This window comes from Stomoxys calcitrans, chromosome 1, assembly GCF_963082655.1.
Source record: "Stomoxys calcitrans chromosome 1, idStoCalc2.1, whole genome shotgun sequence".
In the NCBI taxonomy this organism is placed as follows: Eukaryota; Metazoa; Arthropoda; class Insecta; order Diptera; family Muscidae; genus Stomoxys; species Stomoxys calcitrans.
The window spans coordinates 116,132,987-116,150,231 of NC_081552.1; the positions used below are offsets into that span (position 1 = coordinate 116,132,987).

At 37.9% G+C, this 17,245-nt stretch overlaps 1 protein-coding gene across 1 annotated transcript; it reads right to left on the minus strand.

The window, feature by feature from the left end:
- Positions 1 to 10,456: 10,456 nt before the first annotated feature.
- LOC131996811 (uncharacterized) lies at positions 10,457 to 15,694 on the minus strand. The gene has a single exon (XM_059366788.1). The coding sequence runs from the start codon at positions 15,692 to 15,694 to the stop codon at positions 10,457 to 10,459; it is 5,238 nt and encodes a 1,745-aa protein (XP_059222771.1).
- Positions 15,695 to 17,245: the final 1,551 nt, after the last annotated feature.

The following is a 17,245-nucleotide window of genomic DNA, read 5'->3' on the forward strand; positions in this document are numbered from 1 at the left end:
GATTTCTGAAATTTTATACGCTATTATTACAAAACTTCGTAGTCTTATAAACAGAGTCCTACACTAAAAGGGGATATCAAAAACGGGGATAGCGAAGCAGACCACCAGGATGCTAGTGGTTATTATATCAGTAGTCTTATATACGTGATCCTTCCCCTTACCCTAATTTTCAGAAACACCACATTTCGGAGATGGGTGGTGCGATTTAAGCGAAATTTTGTATGCTATATACATATAGTACCCAAAAAATAAAAATTTGATATCCAAATTTCGGATGGGGTACCTAGGGGTGCCGCCACACCCTAAAACCTACCAAACATATATTTAGACCAATCAAGACAATTTGGGACTCAAATGAAAGGTATTTAGGATACGAAAACGTATCTGATCGTCGGACTAAGTGTTAGGGGGACCACCTCAACCCAGAAAACTCTCCTAATTATTTATCGGCCATGGCAATATGGGACTCTAATGAAAAGTAGTTGCGAGTAGAATACGAATCTAATATACAAATGTGGGACCACGGGTCCACCCCTTCCCCAAAACACCCCCCAAACAGGACTTATTTACTGACCATGGGAATATGGGGCTTAAATAAAAGTGTATTTGAGTGTAGAATTCGAATCTGATTTCCAAATAGGGGAACAAGTGTTTAGGGGGCCGCCTCTCCCCTAAAACATCCCCCAAAGGCGACAAATTTACGACCATAGCAATATGGGGCTCAAATGAAAGGTTTTTGGGAGTAGCACGAATCTGATATCAATATTCGGGAAAAGTGTCTACGGGGCCACCCCATCCCCACAACACCACCCAAATAAAAAGTATTTGCTGACTATTGCACTATGAGCCTCAATAAGAACGTTTTTAGAGTAGAACACGAATCCGATATATATTTTCAAGGCCAACTCACTGAGTGGCCGCCCATCCCCCAAAACACGTCCCAAGCCAATCATGTTTGCCGACTATGGAAATTTGTGGCTCAAATTAAAGGTATTTGGGAGTAGACCACGTATCTAATATAAACATTAGGGATCAAGTGTCTAGGCGACGTCCCACCACCATAACAACCCCCAAATAGGACGTATTTGCTCACCAAGATAATTTGGGTCCTAATGAGAGTGGAACTAAATATTTATAGTTTTTAGGGCCAAAAACGCCAAACCGAACATATTTGCCGACTTTTGCAATTAGGAGATTAAATGAGATTAGAAAACGAATTTTATATCCAATTTTGAGGCCAATGGCAATATAGGGTTCGATTAAATGATATATAAATATACGAATATAGAGCACGTTGCTGTTATATTTTGCGGGCTTAGTATTTGGAGGACCACTTCAATCCCCAAAACGGGCATATGTACCGACCATGTTAATGTGGAGCCTAAATGAAAGGTATTGGGGGGTAGAGAAAGAATTGATACCCATTTTCGGGACCAATTTTCTGGGGGTGTACTCCTTCCCAAAATACCCCACAAACAGCAATTTTTTAGTGACCATCACAATATGGAGCTTAAATAAAGGTATTTGGGAGTAGAATATGAATTTGATATCCAAATGTAAGACCATGCATTTATGTGTTTTGGGGACGCCTCATCGTGTAAACTACCCTAAACCAATGGCAATATGGGGTTTAAATAAATGGTATTTGAAAGAAGAGCACGATGCTGATATTTTTTCAGGCCAAGTGTCTGGAAGAACCACCTCACCCCCGAAAACACCCTTAAATCAGAGAACATTACCCTAAGGAAGAACATTACCACCAGAATCGAGAAGGGGCAAAATCTTAAATATCAATGAGTGCTTTTCGATTCAAGTTTAAACTCAATGATAAGGGACCTTTTTTATAGCCGAGTCCGAACGGGGTTTCGCAGTGCGACACCATTTCGCGGAATATTTTTTAAATGACCATGCATGGCATTGTACCTAGCAAATGTCGCCAACATTAAGAGGGGATAAACACCACTTTGTCGGATGTTCTCGCCAGGATTCGAACGCGTTCAGCGTCGCAGGCTACAATGGCACGAATTGGATATCCGCATTCAGGGCGAAGTGTCCCCACCCTAAAAGATATTAGAGTGTTAAAGAAGGCGCAGCAGAGCGGGCCCGGTTCAGCTAGTATTCTCTTACGACAAAACTTCAGCTATGGCCGAACCCTCTCGAAATTATTTTTTAAAAACATAATTTCATTACAATTTTTTAAAGACTACATTTTTATAAATGTTCTTCTACAGATAAAATTTTAATACAATTTAATCTAACGGCTAAATTTCAATTACGTTGTTTTCTAAAGATTAAATTTCAGTTGGGCCTACCTCGAAATTAGTTTTAAAGGCCTAAATTTGAAAATTGTTGTGCCAGCTCAATGCATTTTGGTATACTACATTTTGTCTAAACTTCTTCATGGTCTTTTTTTTTGTTTTTCTATTGTTAATAGAAACAAAAACAAAACCCATTGGCCTAATTTGGACACAATTTGAACACAATATGTAATTTTATATATGTAAAGATAAAACTTGAAAGACATTTTTCTCTAAAGACAACATTTTAATGAAAATTTTTCTAATGACTAAATTTACTACATTTGTTTGGTAAAAAAATTAACTACATTTGTCAAAAAAAAAATTGTTTTAAAGCCCAAATTTCTATGAAATATTGCCTAAAGGCAAATGTTACTCAGGCCTGGGCACCCTCGAAATTATTTTTTCTAAAAGAATGATTTCAATGGAATTCTAAAGACAAATTTCAATATATATTAAAAATTTTAGTGAAAAAATTTGTTAATTCGAATTTTCTTATTTTAATTTAGATTTTATCCGTTAAAAAAAATATTTAAACGTTGTTTTTAATTAAAATATTTTATGTTAGTCTGAAAAACTTTATTTTACAACAAATATGGTTCCCAAAGAATAATTAGTGAAATTTTACTATAAATTATTTGATTGTATCAGCAATGAAATGCAAACTTTGAAGCATTATTTTTAAACCACGAAATGATAGCCATGATTAATTTACATTTTAAAATAATTTTTTTCAAATGAAGTACAGTATTTAGCGCAATTGATACGGAGCTCACAGCGATTAAGGATCGAAATCTATCAGTCAATTGCAAGCATCGTTGACTCAAGTAAAAATTATTTTTCTTAAATCCTATTAGTCAACAGACTTTTTCTATATACGACAATAGTTGGATGCATTTTTCCCCAAACATCCCTTCGAAAACAGATTTTCGATCGATTTTAAAATTTGAAGGAAAATTTACTGACATCTTATAAGCAGAATGTACATGTGAAAAATGGAACGTTTAGGATACTTTTACGACAAACAAAATACTTGTATCACAAGGCGTTTCTTTTATTCTAAACGTGTAACGTTTCGCTTCAAAATATCAAACGTTAGCCATAAACGTAGGATTATTGAACGTAACTAGCTTTGTTTATTGTTAATACTTTAACGCCTTCGCCTACGCTAAAAGGACCTATCTTTTGTTATAATACCAAAAACTTTTTAATTTCAAAATTGGGTCCATAGCCACATAAAATTATTTGTGTAGCGGATCAATAATTTTCTCTTGTGCCTCTCCTACTAGAGAGAAAGGATGAGTATTTGGGTGTATAGACCAGTGGTGAGCAAAAATACTCACGCTATTGCGTACGTACAAAAAATTTATTATCCCAAGCAGGCCCATGGGCTTCCAAATAATTGCAGTTTTGTGCTCGTCGCTGGTATAGACTCATTCGCACACAGATTATTTTTTCCTTTCTTGTTTTGACTGAGCAAATAGCAGTCAGTATATTGAGCAGCTTGGTTAGCTCGGAAAGTGACAATTTTAAAAGTTTCGCCTAAGGTACAAAAATATTGGTATGCTCAATGACAAAAATCATTAGAGCAACACACAAATGGCTGCCAGGTACCAAAAAACACCAACAAGAATTTCTAAGGCACATACAATGTTTGGTAATATTTATAGACGTATCAATCCCAAAGCTGGCATTTTAATGTGCGAAAACAACAACTCCCATAATTAGTTTTTGTTTTATTAATATCATGACGAATACAGCAGAACATTATACAAGACTATATGATGTTCGAAACTGGAGGGCCTTAAATATAATTGTGCTTCATAACATCGAAATAAATCCAGATAAACTATTAGAGAGATTGAATTACCATCTGAGATCTGCCTTTCATTTGTAAACAAACTATCATTTTCGTTAAGCAAAATTTATTTTAAAATGAAAAAGAATATACATATATGTACATAAGCATGACTTTAAATTAATTTATACTTTACTTTACTTTGAAAGGTGTTGCCAGGGTAAAAACAGCTTAATATTTGCCATATATTTTCGCAAGAATTTATCGCAAACAAATATGTACCTTAATCGGTAACAAAGTCCAATGTTTTTCAAAAAATCAGTTTATTTTGCAAAAATTTCCTTTATATGAAACGAAATATTTTTTGCGTAAAGATTTGTCTAACATTTTTTTACATATTTAACAATCATAGTTGCTATAGTTGAATAATGTTTTTGGCTTGTTTGCGTAAAATTCTATGGAAATAGAAGTCATTTATAACCAATTGGCCGACACAAACAATAACCTCTTGAAATCATAAATTTAGTTTGAGATTTGAATTGAAATGAGCGCAAAAGAAACAAAAAAAAAAAATCATCAAAATACTGAAACTGATTCGTCGAGACTATTTACAAACAAAATTTAGCTCTGACTTTATGACCAAATATCACCGCCGATGGGTTAGTTCTTGCACCCAGTAGCGACCACAATTTTGAAAAAAAAATTTGAGGTGTCTTTACCGAATTCACAGTAGCAGAAGAATTTTTTGGCCCTTCAAAATAAAATCCCATCCAGGGAAGTAGATGTCATATAGACCGATCTGCTGATAAAATAACTAAAGCCCATAAAGTGTTCATTAATTACCCGATTTCATTGAAATTTAAAACAGTGTGTTATTTTAAGCCTCCCGACATCCGAATCAAATATGGTTTAGATCGGACTATATTTGGATATAGCTGCCATATAGACCGATCTGCCGATTAAGGGTCTGAAGCCCATAAAATCTGCATTTTTTATCCGAATTTGCTAAAATATGAAACAGTGAGTTTTTGTTAGCCTCCCGACATCCGATTCAGATATTGTTCAGATCAGGCAATATTTGGATATAGCTGCCATATAGACCGATCTGCCGATTAAGGGTCTGAAGTCTATAAAAGTTGCATTTGTATACGAATTCGCTTAAATATGAAACAGTGAGTGGTTTTAAGCCTCCCGACATCCGACTCAAATATTGTTCAGATCAGGTCATATTTGGATATAGCTGCCATACAGACCGATCTGCCGGTTAAGGGTTTGAAGCCCATAAAAGCTTTATGTTTTTACCCGATCCTCTGAAAATTGGAACAGTGAGTTTTTGTTAGCCTCCCGACATCCGAATCAAATATGGTTTAGATCGGACTATATTTGTATATAGCTGCCATATAGACCGATCTGCCGATTAAAGGTCAAAAACCCATAAAAGCTTTATTTTTTTCCCAATCCAGTGAAAATTGAAACAGTGAGTTTTTTAAAGCCTCCCGACATCCAACCCAAATATAGACATAGCTGTCCTATAGACCGATCTGCCGATCAAGGGCCTGAAATCCATAAAAGCTTTACTGATTACCCAATTTTGCTTAAATTTTAATCAGAGTGTTGTTTTAGGCCTCCCGCAATCGAACCCAAATATGGTTAAGACCGAACTATATTTTGATGTAGCTGTCACATAGACCGAACTGCCGGTTAAGTGTCTGAAGCCCATGACAGCTTTATTCATTATCCGATTTCGTTGAAATTTGAAATAGTGAATTGTTTTAATTATGTATGATTAATATATCCATGTTGGTGGGTATCCCAAGTTCGGCACGGCCGAATTTAGCAAGTTTTTATGTGTTATTAGATATTACCGCAGATTTCTTTGGAGTCCTGTCCTAAAAACGTTGTGCACAAAAAGTAGGTTCCAATTATACTGGAAATGTTTCTATTAAATTCTACAGCCTATTTAGAATTTTGTAAGTTTCTTTCTGCGGCTCCCTGCTGAAAGGAATGCCTTATTAATGCTTCTTATGAACTAACTATTAATAAAACATGCTTTTCAAAATTGAGGTAAGCTTTAATGTAGGTCACCCCACCATGGAGTGAAAACACCAAGTTGGAAACTACACACACATGTTTTTACATTCTAGGAACCTCAGGGCATGTTTCCTTCAGGGAAAGTGAACATATTTTCCGCGTTGTCTTGGTGATGCGTACTTGGTGTTGTTGCTGCCTCTCTTGAAATACAGCTGAATAATATTTTGTTCGTCTAGTAACTTGAATAAATATTCAGGTGTAGCTGTGTGTGAATGAAATTGTATCATTTAATGACTAATTCTACTGAGCCTTCTGGTAATGAGAATAATTATAGCAGGTAAAAGAGTGCTAAGTTCGGCCGGGCCGAATCTTATATACCCTTCACCATGGATCGCATTTATCGAGTTCATTGCGAGGTATCTCTATATAGACAAACAAAGAACAATGAATAAGAACTGTTATGCTATTGGTGCTATATCAAGCTATAGGCCGAATGCTGAACATTGCAGAAGTCATTGTGTAATATTTCAGTCCATTTGCATAAGAATTGCGCCTTGTAGGGGTTCAAGAAGCAAAATCGGGAGATCGGTTTATATGGCAGCTGTATCAAGCTATAGATCGATTCAGACCATATTGGACACGTATGTTGAAGAGAAATCGGATCAGAATTGCGCCCTATAGAGTCAAAATCCCAGATCGGTTTATATGGCAGCCCAAGATCGGTTCATACGGCAGCTATTTCAAAACATAGACCGATTTGGACCATTTACAATCCCAACTGACCTACACTAATTAAAAGTATTTGTGCAAAATTCCAAGCGCCTAGCTTTGCTCCTTCGAAAGGTAGCGTTCTTTCGACAGACAGACGGACGGACGGACATGGCTAGATGTATTGGGTTGCCCAAAAAGTAATTGCGGATTTTTTGAAAGAATGTAAATGCATTTTTAATAAAACTTAGAATGAACTTTAAACAAATATACTTTTTTTACACTTTTTTTCTAAAGCAAGCTAAAAGTAACAGCTGATAACTGACAGAAGAAAGAATGCAATTACAGAGTCACAAGCTGTGAAAAAATTTGTCAACGCCGACTATATGAAAAATCCGCAATTACTTTTTGGGCAACCCAATATATACTTTATGGGGTCTTAGGTGCATATTTCAAAGTGTTACAAACAGAATGGTGAAACTAGTATACCTCCATCCTATGGTGGAGGGTATTGAAATGTCCCCGTAACTTTGTTGCCCAAGTAAATCATTACTCGGTCTAGAATAGAGTAAATCAAACAACTAATTGAGGCACGGCACTAGTTGAGAAAGATGTACCTTACAATGCTAATGTGGTACCGGTCCATTACAGCCTTTCTTTAATATATCTCAATCAGCATACGCTGACTTATAAAGTAACAGTATAATTCTGTCAGAAAAATGAATAACAAATGCAAGTTGAGGTTTAATAAAATTGAGTCATTTGATTGAAATTTCGCATTATATGACAAATCAAACTTGCTATAAAGAGTAGCAGTTTACGTAACAATTTCTCGATTGAAGATCTAGTCCCATCAACTGAATGATGGCCGTGTCCGAAAATGTTAAAGCACAAACTTTCTGAAACTTTAATGTAGTAACCGTTGAGTGGAGCGGACTGGTTTTCATTTCGCTCCTCGAAGAAAAAAGTCCGTATCTCGGAATAGGTACCTAATGCGAAAAATTTTAAAGCCTTTCAGGAATAGGCTCAAAATGGACTCCAATGACCCAACAGCTGCGGTGGAGGCATTAGGCCTTAGTTGTCCTCCCCTCCTATAGGTTTGAGTGCTTTGGCGCCCGTAGTGGAAAGTAACGCTTCAAGCGCACAACCTGTCCTCATACAAAAAAATTAGGAAGAGATGGATAAACCAGAGGGATGCACAGTTCGTCCCCAGCCTTTGGATAAAGGTGGGGTTTCCTATTCAGATGCAGACAACGAGACAGTCGTCGCAGCCGACTCGAGAGATGAGGATAGCAGCATGACGCCAAAAGTGAGCGATAGCTTTGCTAAGCTCATAAGCAAACCGAGAAAGCGATCCGTGCACGAGTTAGGAGACTGAGGAGTGTGTACCGGCAACGCAATCGGGCGAAAGTGCAGGATGTTGGAATGAAGAGAACTGACTTTCCAAGCACTCCTACGGAAGCTGGAAAAGAATCAGATCTCCCGAGGAGCATAACAGGAGACTGAGGCCAAGACGCTGAAGAAGATTAGAGCTCCCCGCTTTCAAGTACTCTGGGAAGACCAAACCAAACCACCGCAATGACTTCCAAAAGGATGCCACAACCATCACGGAAGGGGAATGGTCGCGGAGAAAGGTAAGGAGCCGACCTCTTAAGTCGGAGTGCAACAAAGATGAGATCACTTATACAGTCATCGATATCGGCTGTGCATCCAGTAGGATTCCACCAGAACGTCGGTCCCAGGTGAGACATTTGGTAAACGAATGGGTTGTCAAACATGTGTTGAACTCTGAGGGGGTCCGCCCATACGAATTATGAGCTGCGAGTATAAAGGGAACATCTTAACGCTGCACTTTGCGTCAGCAGAATATATCTATACCGTCAAACATCTCGTTGGAAGTATCCACACTCCCTAGGTCGCAAAGCTCAACCTTGTGAGAAAGATGAACATCCCACAGCTCACAAAGGCGACGATCTTCACCAAGGATGTGTAAGAGTAAAACAATCAAACCCAAGACTTGGTTGTGGAGAAATGTGAGGTTTTCCATAGGGAAGAGAAGCAGGAAGGAGTTCTCCTTGTGGTGGGCATTGATCAGGTCTCGGTGACAAGTTTAGCTAAGACTAAAGGCATGACGTACTACGGGGCCATAGCCGTCTTTTCAAGATTGGGAAGACAAGAATAAGCAAATATCCTCATATTGAGCCATCAGGCGGTGCAGTCATGGGGCACTCAATACTGACTAACGGACAGGGGTCCGACGACGAGATAATCACAGACTCTCTCAATATTGGGAAGATTAGTATAAGTAAAGATCCTAATACTAAACAATTTCAATCGCGAACCCAATTGAAAAAAAAAATCAGATTCAATTAAAAAAATTATTGAATCAATTAATTGTTTAATTGAAAAGTGCTTAAATTTCAATACGATCGTAATTGAAAATAAATCCGGATTCATTAAAAACATTATTGATTTAATTAATCTTTTAATTGAAAACATTTCAATTTTCAATTAAATTTTTAATTGAAAAAATTTTCGTTAGATAAACTTAAGATTTCCCCAAAATGTCAGTAAAATTATGTGATTAAAATTTTATTTAAATACAAAATTTCAGTGAAATTTCATCTAAAAACGAAATTTTATCTAAATGAAGGGTGATAGTTTAGCTACTATCTTTTTGGCAACACTGGTTTAAATAGCTAATGCACGTTTCGTGTTTTGTTTCATTGTCAAAATCGTCAGTTTTTATACCCACCACCGAAGGATGCGGGTATCTTCATTTTGTCCTTCCGTTTGCAACACATCGAAATATCCATTTCCGACCCTGTAGGAGTTTTTTTCTCTTTTTTATTTAAGTTACAAAATTAAAATCAGTTCTTTTTTTTTCATTCACAACGTTACAATAAGCACACAAAATTTATTTGATAATAATCACAAAAAAAAATATATATAATAATTAAGTTCGCTAATCTTAGCTTATGTAGATATATATCATTTATTTGTACAGCAAGGCAGTTATATAGGCGACTAGAGCTAAAACCAGACTGTTGTTTCAATCATTTGCATTTCAAGGCAAAGTCAGTGCATATGCACTTAAATTTTAGTGTTATACTGCTACCTGCATTTAAGTATATAAACAAAATGTTTCATACAGAACCCTAGCTAAAAGTTCAGTGAACATATGAAAGCCGCCACAGCAACGAAAAAGAAACAAATCATAAGTGTTTGGCAGACAATAACTGGCCATGGATAGCAACAAATAGACTAGCATAATAGACATATAACAAAAAGAACATCAGCAAAGCAACAGAGAATTCTTAGGTCCTCATGTACCATCGGACATTAAGGTGGTTCTTATTGTTAGAATCATTAGATTAAATATTACAGACAAAATAGATGATTAATATAAAATGATAAATTTGTAAATACATAAATGAAACAATAAAAAGATATATCAAAAAATAAAATAAAAAAAAATAGAGTAAAAATACATAAATTTCCAACATTCCCCCGCACAAAGAACAACTGTTCTTTACAAAGTTAAATAAGGGGTTTGAGGTGTTTTATTCGGTTTTTCTCGAGATCACCGTGCTATGCCTCGACTCACAGCAACTCATTTTTGTTAATTTGTAGTTACTTGAAAATTATCTTTAATAGGAAGAAGTGCGATTTTTGAAACTGGTCTCTTGTATGTTTTTCCATTTGAGAAAACTGAAACAACACGTACTCGACCATCTGAACCCGGATGTACTTCAGAAATGCGAGCCAAGGGCCACTGGCCAGGGGGTAAACGCTCATCAAACACTAGAACCAGGTCTCCAACTTCAAGATTGTTTTGTGGTTTAAGCCATTTTGGTCGCGATTGAAGACGGTTCACAAACTCACTAACCCAACGCTTCCAGAACTGTTGTTTTAGTCTTTCAACCACTTTCCATCGAGTGAGACGGTCAATTGAGCAATCAAGGAGGTTTTCGTCTGGGATTGATAAGATAGGCTCACCCACAATGAAATGTGCTGGTGTTAGAGCGGTGCAATCATTGGGATCAGGAGATAATGGGCACAAGGGTCGTGAATTCAGGCATCCTTCAATTTGGGCTAGCAGAGTTGTGAGCTCTTCAAAGGTTAAAATACGGTTCTCCATGGTTCTTCTTAAGTGGTGTTTGGTTGACTTCACCCCTGCTTCCCATAACCCGCCAAAATTGGGGGAGGCTGGTGGTATGAAGTGCCATTTCGTTCCATTGTTTGCCAGTATTTCATAGAGCTCTTCTGGAACCGAATCACGACTTCTCCGCTGCAGAATCTTTAACTCTTTATTTGCCCCAATGAAATTTGTACCACAATCAGAGTACAAGTCCGTACACACTCCACGGCGAGAGGTGAATCTTCGAAAAGCAGCTATAAATGAATCCGTAGACAAACTTGTAACTGCTTCCAGATGCAGAGCTTTCGTTACCATGCAAATGAAGAGACATATGTAACCCTTCGTCGTGACAGAATTGCGAGCGGTTGACTGTTTTATAGTGATTGGTCCCGCATAGTCTACTCCACTATGTTTGAATGGGCGTGTTGGCTGCAGGCGAACGGTTGGAAGGTCACCCATTATTTGCTCAGCTGTTTTTGCTTTATACCTGAAGCACGTTACACATTTCCTTTGCACCTGTTTAGCTATATTACGGGCCGATATAATCCAAAATTTCCGCGTTGCATATGCCTGCATCTGAGTAAGTCCGCCATGAAGCGTCTTCACATGAGCATCTGAAAGAATCAAGCGAGAAAGAGGATTGTGTTTGGATAATAAGATAGGATGCTTATATTCATAGTTAAACTTAGCTTTCTGTAATCGACCTCCAACCCTGAGAATTCCATTTTCGTCAATAAATGGACACAGCTTTGCAATTCCGCTGGCCTTCGATAACTCATATCCCTTCTGCAGGCAAGTAAGTTCATCATCAAAATCCACACGTTGAGACAAAAATATTAATAGATTCAGTGCACCATCTAATTCTTTCGTTTTAAGATAACCAAACATTCGATGTTGTGTTGCTGTTTTAATGTTATGGTAGAATCTTAATATAACTGCAGTGATTCGCACCAGTCGTGTCAATGAAGCGAATTTACTGAGCAATTCAGGATAATCAGGTGTTGTCACGAGATTGATAACAATTTTTTGTTTCCGTTTTTCTAGATCAGTTTCGTACGAGCTAGTAGGTTGTGGAGGCCATTCAGATTGAGAAAGAAGTAGCCATTCAGGCCCGGACCACCACAGTTCGTGGTTCACCAATTCTGTAGCTGGGATGCCTCGAGAAGCACAATCGGCAGGGTTATCGTGCGTTGATACATAAAACCACTCAGAAATATTGGTATATCGCTGAATATCGGCCACCCGATTGCCAACGAAGACATTCCATTTCGCTGATTCGCCCCTTATCCAACATAGGGCTGTAATGCTGTCAGTCCAGTAAAATATTTTACTAATTTCGCGATCCAGCTGATTCTTAATTTTGTGCATAAGCTTTGCCAAAAGATTAGCTCCACACAACTCCAACTTGGGTATCGACAAAACTTTTAAGGGGGCGACTTTAGTCTTCGACTGCAAAAGATGTACGGTAGGCTTCTCATTACATAGAACTTTTGCATAGACAGCAGCAGCAAAAGCAGTCTGTGAAGCATCACAGAAGCCGTGTAGCTCAATTCTGCTATATTTGAAGCATCCAATCCTGCGCGGAATCCTAATGCGCTCTAAATTTATCAATTCGGCGATGTATTTAGTCCAATAAGTTTGAATAGCAAAAGGAACCCTGTCCTTCCAATCAATACCTTCCAACCAAAGTTTCTGAAAGGTGGCCTTAGCGTTAATAGTAACTGGCGCCAACCAGCCTAAAGGATCATAGAGTTTCGAAGCGTCTGATAGAAGGCTGCTCTTTGTAACTTCATCTTGACTTTGGAAGTTGACCTTGAATGTAAAAGAGTCGCCTCTGATGTCCCAGGCTAGTCCTAGAGCCTTGACTAAATTCTGCTCTTCAAAAGCGATCAAATCCACCTTCTCTCTGAATTCGTCGGGTATATGTTCCATAAGTTCGGTTGAGTTTGAGGTCCACTTTCTCAAATTGAAACCACCCGAAGCCAATAATTTTACCAATCTTTCCTGAAGACTCTTTGCCTCGCCTATAGTGTCAGCACCAGAAATGACATCATCTACGTAAGTATCCGTCTTCACAATGTCACACGCCTCGGGATATGTGTGATATTCGTCCTTAGCCAGTTGATGTAATACTCTAATTGAGAGATAGGGAGCAGGGCTGGTACCGTATGTCACGGTCTGTAGTTCATAAATATTTATGGACGAGTCTGCCCCACGCCACAAAATTTGTTGGTAAGGTTGATGGCGATCTATTACCTTGATCTGTCGAAACATTTTTTCCAAATCAGAACGGAAACCGATTTTATATCGCCTCCAACGAGTTATAATCGTAGGTAAGTCATTTTGAAGGGCAGGCCCAGAACACAACTCATCATTAAGTGAGGAATATGGTGGCCTCTTGCTGCTTCCGTCAAATACAACACGAAGTTTGGTGGTGGAACTGCTCTCCCTTAAAACACCGTGATGTGGCAGAAAGTAACCGTGTTGTCGGAGAGCCTGGGGATAAATTCCAATGTTTCTCATGTGCCCTAAAGACTCATATTCTGCCATGAAACTCCTGTATTGCAGAGCCAAACCGTTGTCTCGATCGAAGCGGTCTTCCATACTTTTCAGTCTTTTAAGTGCAAGAAAATCAGTATGACTGAACTTAGGAGCCTCCTTCCCATATAACTCAGACTTAAAAGGTAGCGCCACCGTATATCTACCGTCCTTTCCACGACTGTAAGTTCTCCTGAAGTATTCTTCACACAAATTATCCTCTTGCGTAGATGCTCTCTTTTCCACCAATTCTTCTTGCTCCCAAAATGCCTTCAGCAAACTATCCAGAGAACACATGTTCACATTCACATCAAAGGAAAACCCTGGGGAAGCTGTTGGACCAGAAACAACCCAACCAAAATGAGAAAGCTGAAGAAATATACCCTTTTTAAATTTCCTCTGCTGTGGGAGTAATATGTCGCCATATAGGTCACCACCGATCAATAAATCAATTTTATCATTACCATAAAATTGAGGATCGGCTAAGTGATAGCCTTCCAAATCTGGCAACTGACATCGACCAATAGGACCTGGATGATAAGATGTCAGTGATGGCATCACAAATGCATTGCTCTCAAGTCTGAACCCTTTCTCATATGAAGAAATGAGACAAAAGTTGACATAGCTCCGAACAACGATGGACTCCCCTCCTATTCCATTAATACGAACATGGGTACTACTCCTCCTGAGTCCTAAAAGCTGGGCCGCACTCTCCGTGATTAAAGTAGCCTGGGCACCCTGATCCAAAATCGCTCGTAGAGTAAAATCCCCGAAATGGGTCTGAACTATGACACGCACCGTGGCAAGCAGTACATTTGGCATGACAATCGAATTCAATACGGACAAGTGGCAGTTAAGGTCTGGGGTGGCTGACTCGACAACATCAGCAATATCAGCTGATGCAGCAGAAGTGGAAGCAGACGAAGAACTCGCCAACTGCCTGTCATTGGAGAACTCATTGTGCACTATCGTGTGGTGAGGCAGTTGGCAAATATGACAACGAGTATGTAAACGACAATCCTTAGAAAAATGGCCAACATTCAAACAATTCCTACAAATATTCTTGGAAAAAATTAAGTCGCGCTTAGCCGTGGAGGACTGAGCAGCAAATTGGAAACACTTATACAAAAGATGTCTTTTCCCACAGCAAGGACAGTTGTCATCATGACTTGATACCAAATGAACCCTCCGTGTCTGCAAAGGCCTGAAAGAGTTATTAAAAGGTTTCACAGTGGGCCTAACCATAGACAGATCATGGTCGTTAACAGACTCCAACGTACGGAACGTGGTTTCCAAAAATAAAAATAGCTCCTCAAGCTTAGGTATCTCCGTCGATGCCTTCAATGACCGTTCCCACTCCTTACAGGTCTGAATATCCAGTTTAGAAACAGTTATATGGATGAGAATAGGACCCCAATTCCCACAATCTATCTGCAATGTAGTAAAAAGAGCAATACACGTCCTAGTCGAATCAAGAATATTCTTTATGCTATCACATGAACCATCAGATTTCCTAATATCAAATAGCTTCCGGAAAATCGTATCAGAAATCTTCCTTTTATTATGATATCTTCTAGTAAGAGCTGACCAAGCCAGCTGGTAACTTGTATCAGAAGCAGGATAGTCGTTCACAATGGACAATGGTGTATCTTTGCACGAACCCTTTAGATAATAATACTTCTGAACATCAGACAGACCCTGGTTGTTGTGTACCACTGAAACAAACATATCTCTATAGGATATCCAATCCAAATAATTTCCAGAAAAAACCGGGATATCTATCTTGGGAAGGCGAACATCATTCAAAGAACTATCACCTCTATGGGACGAAGCATGAAACGTACTAGAATGTAGGGTAGGCGAAATAGTGGCATTAAATTCAACCATAGCATCCAGCAATTTACCTTTGGCTATCATAAAATCATGACAAAAAGCAAAATAAACATCCTCAGACAAATATGGAACATCACTTGTCGAAATTGAACTGTCGCGAATATAATCGTATATCCTCTCATGGTTGCTTTCGAACAATCTATTTATTTCCTCAATCTTATCCAAAACGGTCTGCGATATTCCACGGGTTCTAGAAATAGTGGGCAGTTTCTCATATTCATCCATAAAACGAGACAACCTCGTAATTAGTAGACGTTGGTCCTCTATAGCTCGGTCAAGATCCGGCATTGTGTCACAAAGTAATCAATTAGTTGCTTGTCTCTTAATTAAATTTAATTTACTTCTTGCCTTTTTATCTTTTTATATAAAGTTATATGTTTCTTCTTTTCATATAGGAAATATGTCTTTAACTTTCCCGGGTTTCGGCACCAAATTTAATGTAGGAGTTTTTTTCTCTTTTTTATTTAAGTTACAAAATTAAAATCAGTTCTTTTTTTTTCATTCACAACGTTACAATAAGCACACAAAATTTATTTGATAATAATCACAAAAAAAAATATATATAATAATTAAGTTCGCTAATCTTAGCTTATGTAGATATATATCATTTATTTGTACAGCAAGGCAGTTATATAGGCGACTAGAGCTAAAACCAGACTGTTGTTTCAATCATTTGCATTTCAAGGCAAAGTCAGTGCATATGCACTTAAATTTTAGTGTTATACTGCTACCTGCATTTAAGTATATAAACAAAATGTTTCATACAGAACCCTAGCTAAAAGTTCAGTGAACATATGAAAGCCGCCACAGCAACGAAAAAGAAACAAATCATAAGTGTTTGGCAGACAATAACTGGCCATGGATAGCAACAAATAGACTAGCATAATAGACATATAACAAAAAGAACATCAGCAAAGCAACAGAGAATTCTTAGGTCCTCATGTACCATCGGACATTAAGGTGGTTCTTATTGTTAGAATCATTAGATTAAATATTACAGACAAAATAGATGATTAATATAAAATGATAAATTTGTAAATACATAAATGAAACAATAAAAAGATATATCAAAAAATAAAATAAAAAAAAATAGAGTAAAAATACATAAATTTCCAACAGACCCCATAAAGTATATAAATCTTGATTAACGTAAAAATCTAAGACGATCTAGACGATCCGTCCGTCTGTCTGTTGAAATCACTTTACAGTCTTCAAAAATAGAGATCTTGAGCTTTGCACTGATTCTTTTTTTTTTGTCCATAAGCAGGTTAAATTCGAAGATGGGCTTTATAGTTCTATATCTTGATATAGCCCCCATATACACCGATCCTCCGATTTAGGGTTAAGCCAATAAAAGCCTCATCTATTATCCGACTTTGCTGAAATTTGGGACAGTGAGTTGGAATTCAAATTTTGGTGAGGTGTGTTAGGCCCTTCGATATCCTTGGTCAATTTGGCTCAGATCGGTCCAGATTTGGATATAGCTGCCATATAGACCGATCCTCCGATTTAGGGTCTTAGGCCCATAAAAGCCACATTTATTATCCGATTTTGCTGAAATTTGCGACAGTGAGTTGTGTTAGGCCCTTCGACATCCTTCGTCAATATAGCTGGCATATAGACCGATCCCTCGATTTAAGATTTTGGGCCCATAAAAGGCGCATTTATTGTCCGATATCGCGGAAATTTGGGACTGTGAGTTAAATTAACCCCCTTGACATACTTCTGCATTATGGCACAGATCGGTCCAGATTTTGATATAGCTGCCATACAGACCGATCTCTCGATTTAATGTTTTGGGCCCATAAAAGGCGCATCTATTGTCCGATGTGGCAGTTA

Bases quoted from the DNA above. Each gene is read 5' to 3' on its own strand.
- LOC131996811 (XM_059366788.1), bottom strand. From the start codon at position 15,694: ATGCCGGATCTTGACCGAGCTATAGAGGACCAACGTCTACTAATTACG.